Source organism: Stigmatopora argus, chromosome 9 (genome assembly GCF_051989625.1).
Source record: "Stigmatopora argus isolate UIUO_Sarg chromosome 9, RoL_Sarg_1.0, whole genome shotgun sequence".
Classification (NCBI taxonomy): domain Eukaryota; kingdom Metazoa; phylum Chordata; class Actinopteri; order Syngnathiformes; family Syngnathidae; genus Stigmatopora; species Stigmatopora argus.
Window position 1 is genome coordinate 17,773,342 of NC_135395.1, and position 12,166 is coordinate 17,785,507.

Below are 12,166 nucleotides of genomic sequence, written 5' to 3' on the forward strand. Positions count from 1 at the left end.
ACACAGACACATACGTGTGTTGTAAAGCACACACACTCCGAGTTTGGCTGCTCCAACATACACAGTGACCCTTTGTTATCTGCCGCTGGCCAGCTTTGTTTGCACGGATCATCTGAAAACTCCATTTTGTGCTCGCCTGTTTTGGGAGAGACGCACTAAAGGGGGCTCGGTCAACAAACTCCGGATGCACATCCGAGCTCGGCCCACCAAAAGGGCTTCTGAAGCATAAAATGAGCAGATGGCGTGAAACTGAAATTCTTAGCACGACAGAGTGGGGGGGAGAAAAAATAGAGAGAAAAAATACTGTCTCTTTTGAAAGAGCGTGCGGCGCTAGAAATGAAGCGGCGCAATTCTGGTGGTCAGTAGTGACCAGGGACTTATTTGCCAAGTCTTTGTGCATTTCCCAAATATCCAAACAAACCGGCAGAACTGTTTTCTAAAAGTACAGTAAAATATTCATTGCGTTTTGAGTTTGGTTTATTTAATAAGGGACAGCACATATAAAAGAACATATATAACTATGTAAGATTGTAGTGGAGGGCTAATTTCCATTTTTAGTCCTTTGTGTAGGTTGAAGGTAAACGATGACACCTACACATACATGTGATTAATTACAAATCTAACTTTTGGCAGGTTCGCACGCTTTCATTGTTTTATTCAAACCCGTAAGTAAGTGATCACTCGTGACCTCGTATACATTTCAAGATGAGCAGATTAGTATTTGAAATCACCGTGCACCACTCTAAATCCTGAGCGACAAACAACCATCAAAAATGATCAACCACATGACTAGAAGGGTACTCGGACGTTTGGTCGAAAGACGTTTGGTGCCCGGACGTTTGGTCGAACGGACGTATGGTAGAACGGACGTTTGGTCGCCGGGTTGTTACTGTTGAAACCAGCTCTCATTATCATGAGAGAGAGAGAGTTTAATATCTAAATATCTAATATCAAAATATCAACAGTAAACTCTGTCATAATTTGACAGCGAGCGGACCCGGCGACCAAACGTCCGTTCGACCAAACGTCCGTTCGACCAAACGTCCGTTCGACCAAACGTCCGTTCGACCAAACGTCCGTTCGACCAAACGTCCGTTCGACCAAACGTCCGTTCGACCAAACGTCCGTTCTACCAAACGTCCGTTCTACCAAACGTCCGTTCTACCAAACGTCCGTTCTACCAAACGTCCGTTCTACCAAACGTCCGTTCTACCAAACGTCCGTTCTACCAAACGTCCGTTCTACCAAACGTCCGTTCTACCAAACGTCCGTTCTACCAAACGTCCGTTCTACCAAACGTCCGTTCTACCAAACGTCCGTTCTACCAAACGTCCGGTCGACCAAACATCCGTTCTACCAAACGTCTTTCGACCAAACGTCCGGTCACGGACTAGAAGCACCAAAAAATGAGCAACTACGGTCAAATTGTGGAACTCGTATGGTAGCTTGAAGGACAAAATGGTATTAAGTTACATTTTAATTGGAAAATTCAAGCATTTTTAAAACAGATGAAATTTTAACCAGCAAAAGTGCTGTTTTGATCACAAGAGAGCTACGAGGTCAAATAATAATAAAATACTGGATGAATGATAACAAAATAAACTTAATGCGGGCGGAATTTCTCTAATGCTGCAGCAGAGGTGGCGCCAAATATTAGAAATACAGTACAAATTATGACTCTCACTTCCAAATATCGGTCAAGTATGAGGATTTTTTAAAGTTGTTGTCCTATTTTTGCACACCAAACAACCGAAGACTCGCAAGACATCTTAGTGGTCAAACGCTCCTTTTAAATGCGACATAGCACAATTTTATACAGCAATGTGATCGCAATTTTGTTGGTCTAACAGCCAGGCTTTAAGATGATTGGCCAAGAGGTTCAGAGACGGGGGTTCACATACGGTACTGAATGCAGTCTTTCTGAAGGGAACTACACAGTCACTTCTACAGCCAGCCATTGTTGATATGTTGGAATTTTTTGTACAAAATCTAGCAGTGGAAGGGAACAAAGTGATGGAAGCTATTTGCCTTCATCAAGGAGCACTATATTACTAATAAAAAAAGAACTTGAAATTTCAAGTTAACCTATTTCGCTTGACTTTAAAAAAAAAACAGTGTACTAATGTTCAGTCAACAAACCGAGCATTTCAAAGTGGCACTCAAGTTTTTTTTCTCTTTTGTTTTAGCCTTATTTTGGTGACCTCGGATCCCATTTTATCAGGTTTACACGAGTGCCTCTCCGTCAACTGAAGAGCAAATAGCAGCGGATGGAAAAAAAAAAAAAGGAACAAAGACAGGACAAATTACTCGGTGCGTGATAGCATCTCGTGTCTTCTTTTCAGAAAAGAAAGGGGCTGAAAATATGCCAGAATGCTACAAATTGAAGAATAAGCCCAATCAAGAACAAGTGTAACGTGCAAAGCAACAAGTTCAAGGCAGGTTGTCGCGTGTTTATTCTTTCATCAATACATTACAATAATAAAGCTGCAATAGCTAAAATACTGTTTCTCTTTCTAGCGGTTTGATCCGATTCTCAACAGGGAACCGCTTTTGTTATGATTGTGAGATTTTTTTGCACATTCCCAACTTCACAGGCTAAAAAAAACACTCCCTTACAAGCAATTGCATTTTCCGACTCCAGAAACAACGGCATCCTATAAAATTGGCCAAGACAAAGCCGAGCATGGCCATTTTTTCTCGTTGCTGCTCAGCACCTACAGCTATACTATGACCTGAGAAGGGACCCCCCTCAAGAAGACCGCCCGCATGTTATCGTACAACCAATTAGAGGTGAAATGTCAGCATGAATTTGGACCGTCAGGCTTCATAAGTGCATTGGAAACCTCCATTGAAATACTTTTGCCCCAAATCTGCCTCTTCTGAAAAGTCCGCTACATCTCACAAGGGCATTTATGTGTGTGTGTATTTATTTTCCTTACATTTTCTCTCTAAATTCATGTGAGAGCGCCACGCATCGACCGCACAACTGACCTTCAAATAAGATGTGCATCAAACTACGCTATTCAACATCACCTCGTGTTTCTTTTTAAACGCCGACGGATCGCCTCGCCGCTACAGAAACAAGACCTGGACACGATGCTGATAAAGGACCACACAAACAAACCAGTTCTTACAAAACCCTTTCAGAAAAAGACCGTTTCAAAAACACCGGGTGACGTTTAGCCTCAAAACTCAAAAGGTGCATCTTTTCATTCCAAACCAAACGAGATACAATTTCACCAATCTGTCATCTTTAAAGTGTGTCGTCAGTTGATCGCCGTCTGGTTCTACCCTAAAACTCATTGGTTAAACTGAGCCGGAACAAAAACCTGGAATAGTTTGCACACCCTAAACCCTAAACTATTAAGAGAAAGCATCATCATCATCTTCTGGGCGACCACTCGGACTTGCGGCAGAAGGTTTTGGCTCCCCCCACCCGGTGTCTTTCCCACCGACTCCCACTCTCCCTCACTCCCACTCCCACTCCTACCCACACACACACACACCCGCACACATACTGCGGACGAGCAGGCGCGCAGTGGAACTTCCACTCATTATTACGCGCGCCTCCAAATGCGCAAGCGGCGAACACATCCCGCCATCGACCGATGGGATCCTACCACCTTAAAAAGGACCGAATCGCGCACGAGCTGAAGGCTTCCATCGCAGATTCCCGACGGCAATAACATCCTCATTAACAACCCCCGCGTGTGGATACCCACATCTCTTCGTCTAACCGCGCGGGTCAAGGTTAAAGTTCACGTTTATTATCCCAAAGGAGAAAAAAACCAGAGTTTTCAATTGCTGCAGCGAGATGGACCTGTGGGGGCTTTATCTTCTCCATCTCACAACTTACGGTAAGTAGAAGGACTCACTCAAAAATTCTTAAATTCCCAAGAAAATGCGCTAAAAAGATAGCTCCGCGTTCTATTTTTAGTTTATTTTACTGTTATTTGCTAGTTATTTTGTCTCCATGTATCAATCTTATATAAAGCAGCCGCATTCCGGATGGCAACTGCTTTTATCGACCTCTGCCGTTTTATTGTTATTACGCGGAGGTAATTATTTATGCCTTGCTGAGCTGTTTATTCCGGTAAACAATTCCTTTGCAGCATTAAAGTGACACCTGCTCCCCGTGTAATCGAAAGAGAGAGCACTATTGATTTTATTTTAGGGAAAGGCAACGCTCCACAATGTTGTCTCCTTTTCTCTTAAGTGTGTCCATGTCCAACATGCTAAAAATAATTGAAGAGCCAGCTGCATGTGCGTGTGTTTGGTAAGATAAGACACTAATGCAGGGGTGGACAACCTGAAGCGCATGTGCCGGTCGGGGGCCATTTTTGCAATGCGGGCGACCGCCTGAGGCGCAGTCTAATTGGGGGCGTAAGAGATGGGTTTAGGTTAGTGGTGGTAAGGGAGGAGAATTAACAGCGGGTTTTTAACTCCTGTTAATTAAGCATGTGGGGTGGATTCACAGGTTAACACACCTTTGTTGGTAAGTTTCATGCAATATAATATTCAAAATGAACCTGTTTGGCCTGTGTACATTCAACGGCATAAACCTTTAAGTTGTTTCTACTATCATACTTTTTCCACATAAAAAGACTGCAAATGCCTCTAAGCTAAGCCGTCCAATCATTTTTGGTCATAATTTATGTCTTGGCTAAACGGAATTTTCCCTAACTTTGGATTAAACACGATCCGAACTGGTCGTTAACCCATTAGGTCACAGGTGTAAAGTGGCGGCCCGGGGGCCAAATCTGGCCCGCCGCATCATTTTGTGTGGCCCGGGAAAGTAAATCATGAGTGCCGACTTTCTGTTTTAGGATCAAATTAAAATGAAGATTATAGATGTATATTAAATTTCCTGATTTTCCCCCTTTTAAATCAATCATTGTTATTTTTCAATCCATTTGTTCTGTGTTTTTAGTTCAAAAATCATTTTGTAAAATATAAAAATATATCAAAAAACTTTCTGTTTCAGGATCAAATTCCCATGATTATAGGTGTATATTATATTTCCTAATTTTCCCCTTTTAAAAATCAATAATTGCAATTTTGTAATCCAATTTTGTGTTTTTAGTTCAAAAAGCATTTAGTAAAATCTAAAAAATAAATATATACAAATATTTTCAGTTTTCCGTTTTAATATTGAACATGATAAAAATATATTTTGCTTCCTTTTAAAATGAAAAAAAGCTCAATAAACATAGTTTTATATCTATTAAAAACGGAATATTTAGGGCTTTTGATCCATTTCTTTTAATCTGCTTTAAAAAAATAGATATATATCTCAATAATATATCTAAAATGGTCCGGCCCACGTGAAATCGAGGTGACGTTAATGCGGCCTGCGAACCAACCCGAGTTCGACAAACTTGCATTAGGTAGATCGCCATCTACTGGTTGATCGCCAAGGAACTATCGGTAGATCGCCAAGGAACTATCGGTAGATCGCCAAGGAACTATCGGTAGATCGCCAAGGAACTATCGGTAGATCGCTAAGGTAACATTGGTAGATCGCGCGACAATAACATTTGATCCCTCCCATCTGTCGGTTTCCTTAGCTAGGCTCTTACGAATTTGCCATGTCCGCAGTTAGCTTTAGCGTGAATCGAGAGTGGATTTTTACCCCCGTTCATGTTGATACAGTCTAATACGAGGTATATCAGTATAAATAATTGCTGAGCTTTTCCCAGTGGCCTGTAAAATAGGTAGATCGTGGTAGGTTAACGCCTTGAAAAGCAGATCTTGGAGGAGAAAAGTTGGAGCACCCCTGCATTATAGGGTATGCTTAAAAGTCATATTTCCTGGTAGCAAATCTGCAGATTGCCATTTGAACGTTTCTCGTCGTTGATGTGGATTAGGTCATTTGCCCAAATCAATAAAGACTGATTCGTTGGCAAAGATCGAGTCATACATTGGATCAAATTGGGTGGGTTTTGCATTGAAGTTGATCCCAGTTCACGGTACTGGGGGTCCTCAAGTGCAGACATTGATCAAGTGGAGGGCAGTCCTCCCAGGCCTCGCATTGCGCAGGACCGCGGCTTCGGTCCGCATTACTGTTGCCGTGGCGGTTATGAAAAATGAAGTAGATCCCCCGCGAGCGGACGGCGAGGCGAGCTTCGATGTTATCGGCGTGATAAATGTGCGGCGGGGCGCACGTTGACAAATTCACACCCGAGCTGTAAATTATATGGAATTAAGTGCAATCCTGTAGAGTGTGTGATTATTTTAGCTTAGATAAAGCATCCCCCGAGATCCAAAGTGAAATGAGAAAAAGTAGACACTTCCTAACCAAATACTATCAAGAGATTCCAGGAGTAGATTAAGGGAATTTCTGTGTTTGGTCTATATTGCCAGCATTTTCCTTAACAATGTAAATGCTGAATTGGAAATGATGAAGTCTCTTTTAGTAATAGGTAAACTATGCAGTTATTTACAAAGTGGAAACTGTAAAATACCAGACGGCCTGAATTTGGTCCGAGAAATGAAGCTTCAGTTCTAGCTAAGCGATGATGTACTAAATCTCAGAGCAAATAATTACACACAATGTCTTTACAGTATATGGAATGTTCCCTGCAACTGATTGGCGACCACTCCGGGTTGTCTGCCGAGACTTAGCTCAATGTGAATGACCACAAAATGCCCTAAAACTTTTAACTGCCGTATTTGTCGCTCAAAAAATGATGGCTGAAACAAGGGTACGGCTTATATGCGCACAAATTAGACTTGACGTGCACGAAACTGCAAAGCGGCAAAGACGAAACGCCAGAACCCAAGACAATGCGGTCGATAGGGTCATCTATTTCAAAATAGAGAAAAGATAAACAGATAAAATGCTAAAAAAAATATTTTGACGTATCTCTAAATGAAATTCAAGAAAAAAATAAACCGTATCTTGCATAAAACGTGAAAATAATTAATTGTGAAAACTTGCTACGAGTCTTATACGAGAGAAATTGTAAAATTCAACCATTTTAAGGCGATTTTAAGGGTACGGCTTATACGGGGATGCGGCTAATATGCGAGAAAATACGGTACACAGAAAACATTTATACAGAATTATACAGTTTTGCCTCACAATCTTTAGAGGAGAACATAGGATTTTTTTTTTGATGGTCATGTCAGGATCTGTCAAAACTACATTAGGTTTTCATGACAAATCTCAGTTGTGTATTAGATTTTATGCCATAACCTGGCTGAGCGACATTTTTATCGAGCTAATTAGTGATGACATGGCATAAAAGATGTTAAAAATACATATGAAATGTGCGTTTATTACTACCCTGTTGTACAACTATGATGCCACCTGCCTGGGGCGTAATTCATGAAGGATGCCTTGCAGGAGGTCAAGCCAATATGCTCGCTAATGGCGGGCTCTGCAGTACTTATCTATCACCATTAAAGACACAGGTCACATCCCACAATGTCGAAGGTATAAAGTCAAAAAATACAGTTTGGCCGAAGCAGCTCAAGAGCCAGATCATATATAGCTACTGGAATTGGTACACACCATCTCCATCTTTTCGCATTAGATCAAAAGGGGAGGAGAATGTTCTGAAATCCTGTTACCCAACAGTGTCATGATCAAAAGAGAAAGCAAACCTTTTTAAGACAACCTTATTTTCTCGCATATCAGCCGCATCTGCGTATAAGCCGTACCCTTAAAATTGCCTTAAAATGGTTTAATTTTAAAGTTTCTGTCGTATAAGACGCCCCCTGATTCACAATTTTCACCTCCATATTCATGGTTTTAATAGGGAGTACAAATGTGTTACTTTGAAGGGAAAATCTTAAGAAAAATCATCGCACGTGGTATTTCTGAGATACTGTATAAATCGATTGCTGGATTGGTCATTCCTAAAGGGTGTTGCCTGCACGTAGACAAATTCAAAAAGGAAGTCATGTGAGCAGTACAACCAGAAAATGTGTCTGTAGCGGTCTAGTTTGTCATTCTTAGGTAAGATAGCGGCGAGCAATGGTAGCCACAATTAAGAGAGTTTTTCGCGTTTTATGCAAGATACGTTTTTTTACTTGAATTTCATTCATAGACGTCAAAATAAATTTTGTTAAGCGTTTTATCTGTTTATCTCTTCTCTATTTTGAAATAAATTACCGTATTGTCTTGCGTTATGGCGTTCCGTCTTTGTCAGCCTGCAGTTTTGTGCACGTCAAGTTTCATTTGTGCGCATATAAGCCGTACCCTAGATTCGGTCATCATTTTTTGGAGCGAAAAATACGGCATATATGCGAAAAAATACGGTAACTATTTCTCAAATGCACTCCACTCACATGTCCCACTCAAAAATGTTGTACCTGGTGGTCCAAACCCAACTACATGTCCACAAGACAAAATAATTTGTAGCAAAGGAACACACACACACAAAGACACACATAGACACACACATTGCAGCTATAACCTCCTCATAATACCATCAGTCTTTACCGTTAACGTAGCTGATTATTAGAGCAGAAGGCCCTTACGTACGGCCGTTTTACAAGCAGGAACTAAAGCGCAATCAAGGATAAAGTGTATGCGCACCATCTATCAATATACTGGAGCTTAGTAACATTCACTCAATTGTTCTGCGACAGTGGAGTTAAAAGCTTTCCAGACAGAAAGGCTCTCCCACTGCCGGTCCGATCCCTTAAAAAGTATTCAATTATTAAGGCTGCAAAGTCTGCAGAGGAGAGGCATTCCGCCCATGTCCGTTTCGCGCCGCTGACCTTTGCCGGTGTCATCATCGGCCGCTTAGGTAATGACTTCGAGCTGGAGTGAAAGCGGGTTTCGTCTCTATGATTATTGTCAAGTGTCGCCGTTTATTTCATCGGGATTAAATGCGCTTGAAGGAAGTGACCAATAAAGGCTGGAGAGGTCGAGGAAACGCGCCACTGCTATTACAGATGATACGAATCAATAAAATGGCAAAGCAAGGGAAAAAAAAGGATCATTCTACATTTCTTTTGAATTTTTTTTTGAGTTAAAACCTTGAAAAATAAATGAAAGGCAGCAGGGAAAATGAACGATAACAAATCACATGATTTTTTTGTTCTGTTTTGGCCGTCGCTTTGGCTTTCATTGACATCCAGAAACGTCCAATTGATTTTAAAACTGCGCTGGCAAAGAATGCGTGAAGCTGATAAAAACATCACTGTAGTTAACAATGTTCATAGAAAAGGTTAAATACCTGGCACTATTTATTCAAGGTCCAGGTCTCCTGAAATTACATTCATATGCCCATTCCTTACTCAGCTTTCTTTCCTCACGCTGTATTTTTTCCTCTTTTAAATTAATGCCGTCAGTATTTTTAAATCTATTTGACCTATAATATTAGTGGTAAGGAATAATGTAATGCAATCATCACAAATATTATACTTTATACTTCACATCTGATTAGAACAAAGCTAGCAAACAAGTTTGACACAAAGAGCCAAAATTTGAAACTGTGGGAGTCAAAGAGCCAAAATTTGAAACTGTGGGAGTCAAAGAGCCAAAATTTGAAACTGTGGGAGTCAAAGAGCCACCCCAAAACACCCAATTTACCAATTTAAATAAATATATATAGTTCATTTTTTGTTTTTAATGGGCCCTGATGAATTTGAGTGTGTTTTAAGAGAGAAACGAGACAAAATATGCAAAATACGAAGCAAAGAGCAGGATGCATTTTGGCCGGGAGCCGCATGTGGCTCGAGAGCTACGTGTTCGCCAGATTATTTTGATAGCCTTATATAGCTAATAAAGTCAAGAAAAATATTTTCAACAGCTTTGCAAACTACAAACGCTCGAAAAAGTGCATCATGACTAAAACGACATTTTTCACGGCTACGTATCATTACCCTATTGTTATCACTTCCGACAATATATCCCATTTCTGGTTTGTATCAGATCTTTACGGAAAGGTGGACTGTCTCAAAGGAGGCTTCTATCACAGAAACCGATTCTATAAGGCACAGCAAACATCGATCTTCATCACTAAGCTCGGAGACAGCATAGTTTAAAAAAAATAGGGGAAAAAACATCGAAAAATAGGCTGATTAACTTGAATTCTTTCCTCTAAGAAAACAGTTCCAGACCGTCCTCCTTTGCAGAGCCCCATTTTTTTTCTTTTTTTCTTGGACACTGCAACATCTAAGTGGATTTTCATGATGATGGATGGAAGGGAATTCTGGAGAAGGGTCTGAAAAAAGGTCCAAGGACATTCTTCCTTTCCCAGGTTAGCTGAGTGTGAAATGAGAATTTTCATTGCGCACTTGGACCTATTTAAGGACGTTGTTTTGTAACAAAACAAAACTTGCTTTTTACCATAAAATCTTCGCCAAATGTCCCTTTAACGCCAATGGCGCACTGAGAAAAATGTAAAATGGAAACATAATCAGAGGGCAGATCTCCATTCCAAGGGTGATGTCATTGAGGGTGCTGGAGAATAGGAAGATCTTTGTTGACATATTTTCGGGACGTGCGCAGTCGGTTAGTGGGAAAAAAATCCCAAAAGTAATGGCAGAAAAATCTTTCATGTGTGAAAAGAGAACCTACAAATATATATTGCCGTTTAAATCGGAATAGAGTGAAAATGCAAAAACGGTGGTCCAAGTCAGCCTTGTCTTAAAAGATGTATTCCTATTTTTAAAAGAAATCCCTGGAGCCGTCATTTGGAAAAGAAAATCAAAAAGCTGGAGGCCCAAGATGATTTCATTCCTACAAATGTTGGGCCAGGAATGAATTGTTTACCACGGCGATGGGAATATTATTATTTTTTCTATTTTCTAAATAACAAATAAATCAAAGTGAGGCTCTGAAATTCTCAGCCTCAGCAAGAATCCCGGCTTTCTTCAAAGCGCTTTGTAATACTTGTTAAATTATAAATGTCGTTGTGCGCTAACCCCTCCGGGCGCATACTGGACTGCGTTGGTTAAAATGTATTAAAATACAGATTTCGGGAACATTGATGTTGTTTTTATTAAATATTGCATATACTTAATATAATGACTGTCATCAAACGGTTATTAAAAAACAAACAAACTGTCAATATATCACTATTTTAACACAGTGTAAGCTACAGTTTAATAAAGTAGTACAGTAATGGCCACAAGAAGACAAAGGACTTGGACTAAAATTCCCATTTCCCTGTTTTTTAAACATTTATATCAAGTGGAGAGGATCTATTTTCACTGTGAGTACAGTATTTAAAGTACAGTTACATTTTTAAACATATACATTATATTAAGATATTAATAAAAATACACTTTTTGGAAAATTTACTATTTCTGTATAGGCGCAAAAACGTAGTATTGTGGTCGTGTTTTTTTGTGTTTCCCCGAGCAACAACAACAACAACAACAAAAATGCGATATTCGAGGGATTACTGTATAGTTCAATGCATGCCAAATATGGTTAGTCGGCAATTACATCTATAAATGACCAAGAATAAGAAATATGACTGCTGTAAACAAGAAAATAATCACGCTACGACGGCAAAAGGCCAGGCTAAGTCTCCTGATTATCTTTATGGTGGGAATACGGATAAACTTTTTTTACCAGTACAATGGACCACAGCGGAAAAACGGCCCATCTGCCTCACCAAAGCGTGCAAAACAATCCAATTCTGCACCAATAACGCTGCTTTTCGCCAAACGCAAGCATGATGCAATTACAGCAATGTAAATATGTCACAAGGCAAAAAGATCTTCCCATTGGAAAAGCAATCTGCAGTCTGCTTATTTGGTCGTTGACCCGAGATGCCCTTCCTGGCTATCCAAAATACTTGATTATAATCAGAATCAAGTAAAATGTCATAACACGGCTAGATGCATATCAATAAGGAATGTTCTCAGACTTTTAATTCGGTCTTAGCACAGCAAATGTTTATCTTGCACTAAAACACTGTAGCTTTTTATTGTATATAAATCTTTTTATGGAAGAGTGGTTAGTACGTCTGCCTCACAGTCCTGGGGTAGTGGGTTCAATCCCAGGTCGGTCCTCACTGTGTGGAGTTTGCATGTTCTCCCTGGGCTTGGGTGGGTTTTCTCCGGGTACTCCAGGCTCCTCCCACATCCCCAAAACATGCACGCTAAGATAGCTTTTTAAACACTGTAAATTGCTTATCCCTAGCTCTGATTGGTTGTCCTTTATCTCCTGCTCTGCAATTGGCTGGCCCCTGATTCA

The 12,166-nt window shown here is 40.3% G+C and overlaps 1 protein-coding gene and 1 long non-coding RNA gene across 2 annotated transcripts in view; one reads left to right on the forward strand and one right to left on the reverse strand.

Moving 5' to 3' along the window:
* LOC144082121 (uncharacterized) overlaps window positions 1-12,166 on the reverse strand; it is a 56,286-nt gene that overhangs the window by 26,150 nt on the left and 17,970 nt on the right. The gene's annotated exons all lie outside the window — the stretch shown is intronic.
* gfra4b (GDNF family receptor alpha 4b) overlaps window positions 3,484-12,166 on the forward strand; it is a 31,041-nt gene continuing 22,358 nt past the window's right edge. Inside the window, exon 1 of the mRNA XM_077608982.1 lies at window positions 3,484-3,857. Within this exon, the coding sequence (XP_077465108.1) occupies window positions 3,815-3,857 (43 nt within the window). The 5' untranslated portion in view covers window positions 3,484-3,814. The remainder of the gene's footprint in view (window positions 3,858-12,166) is intronic.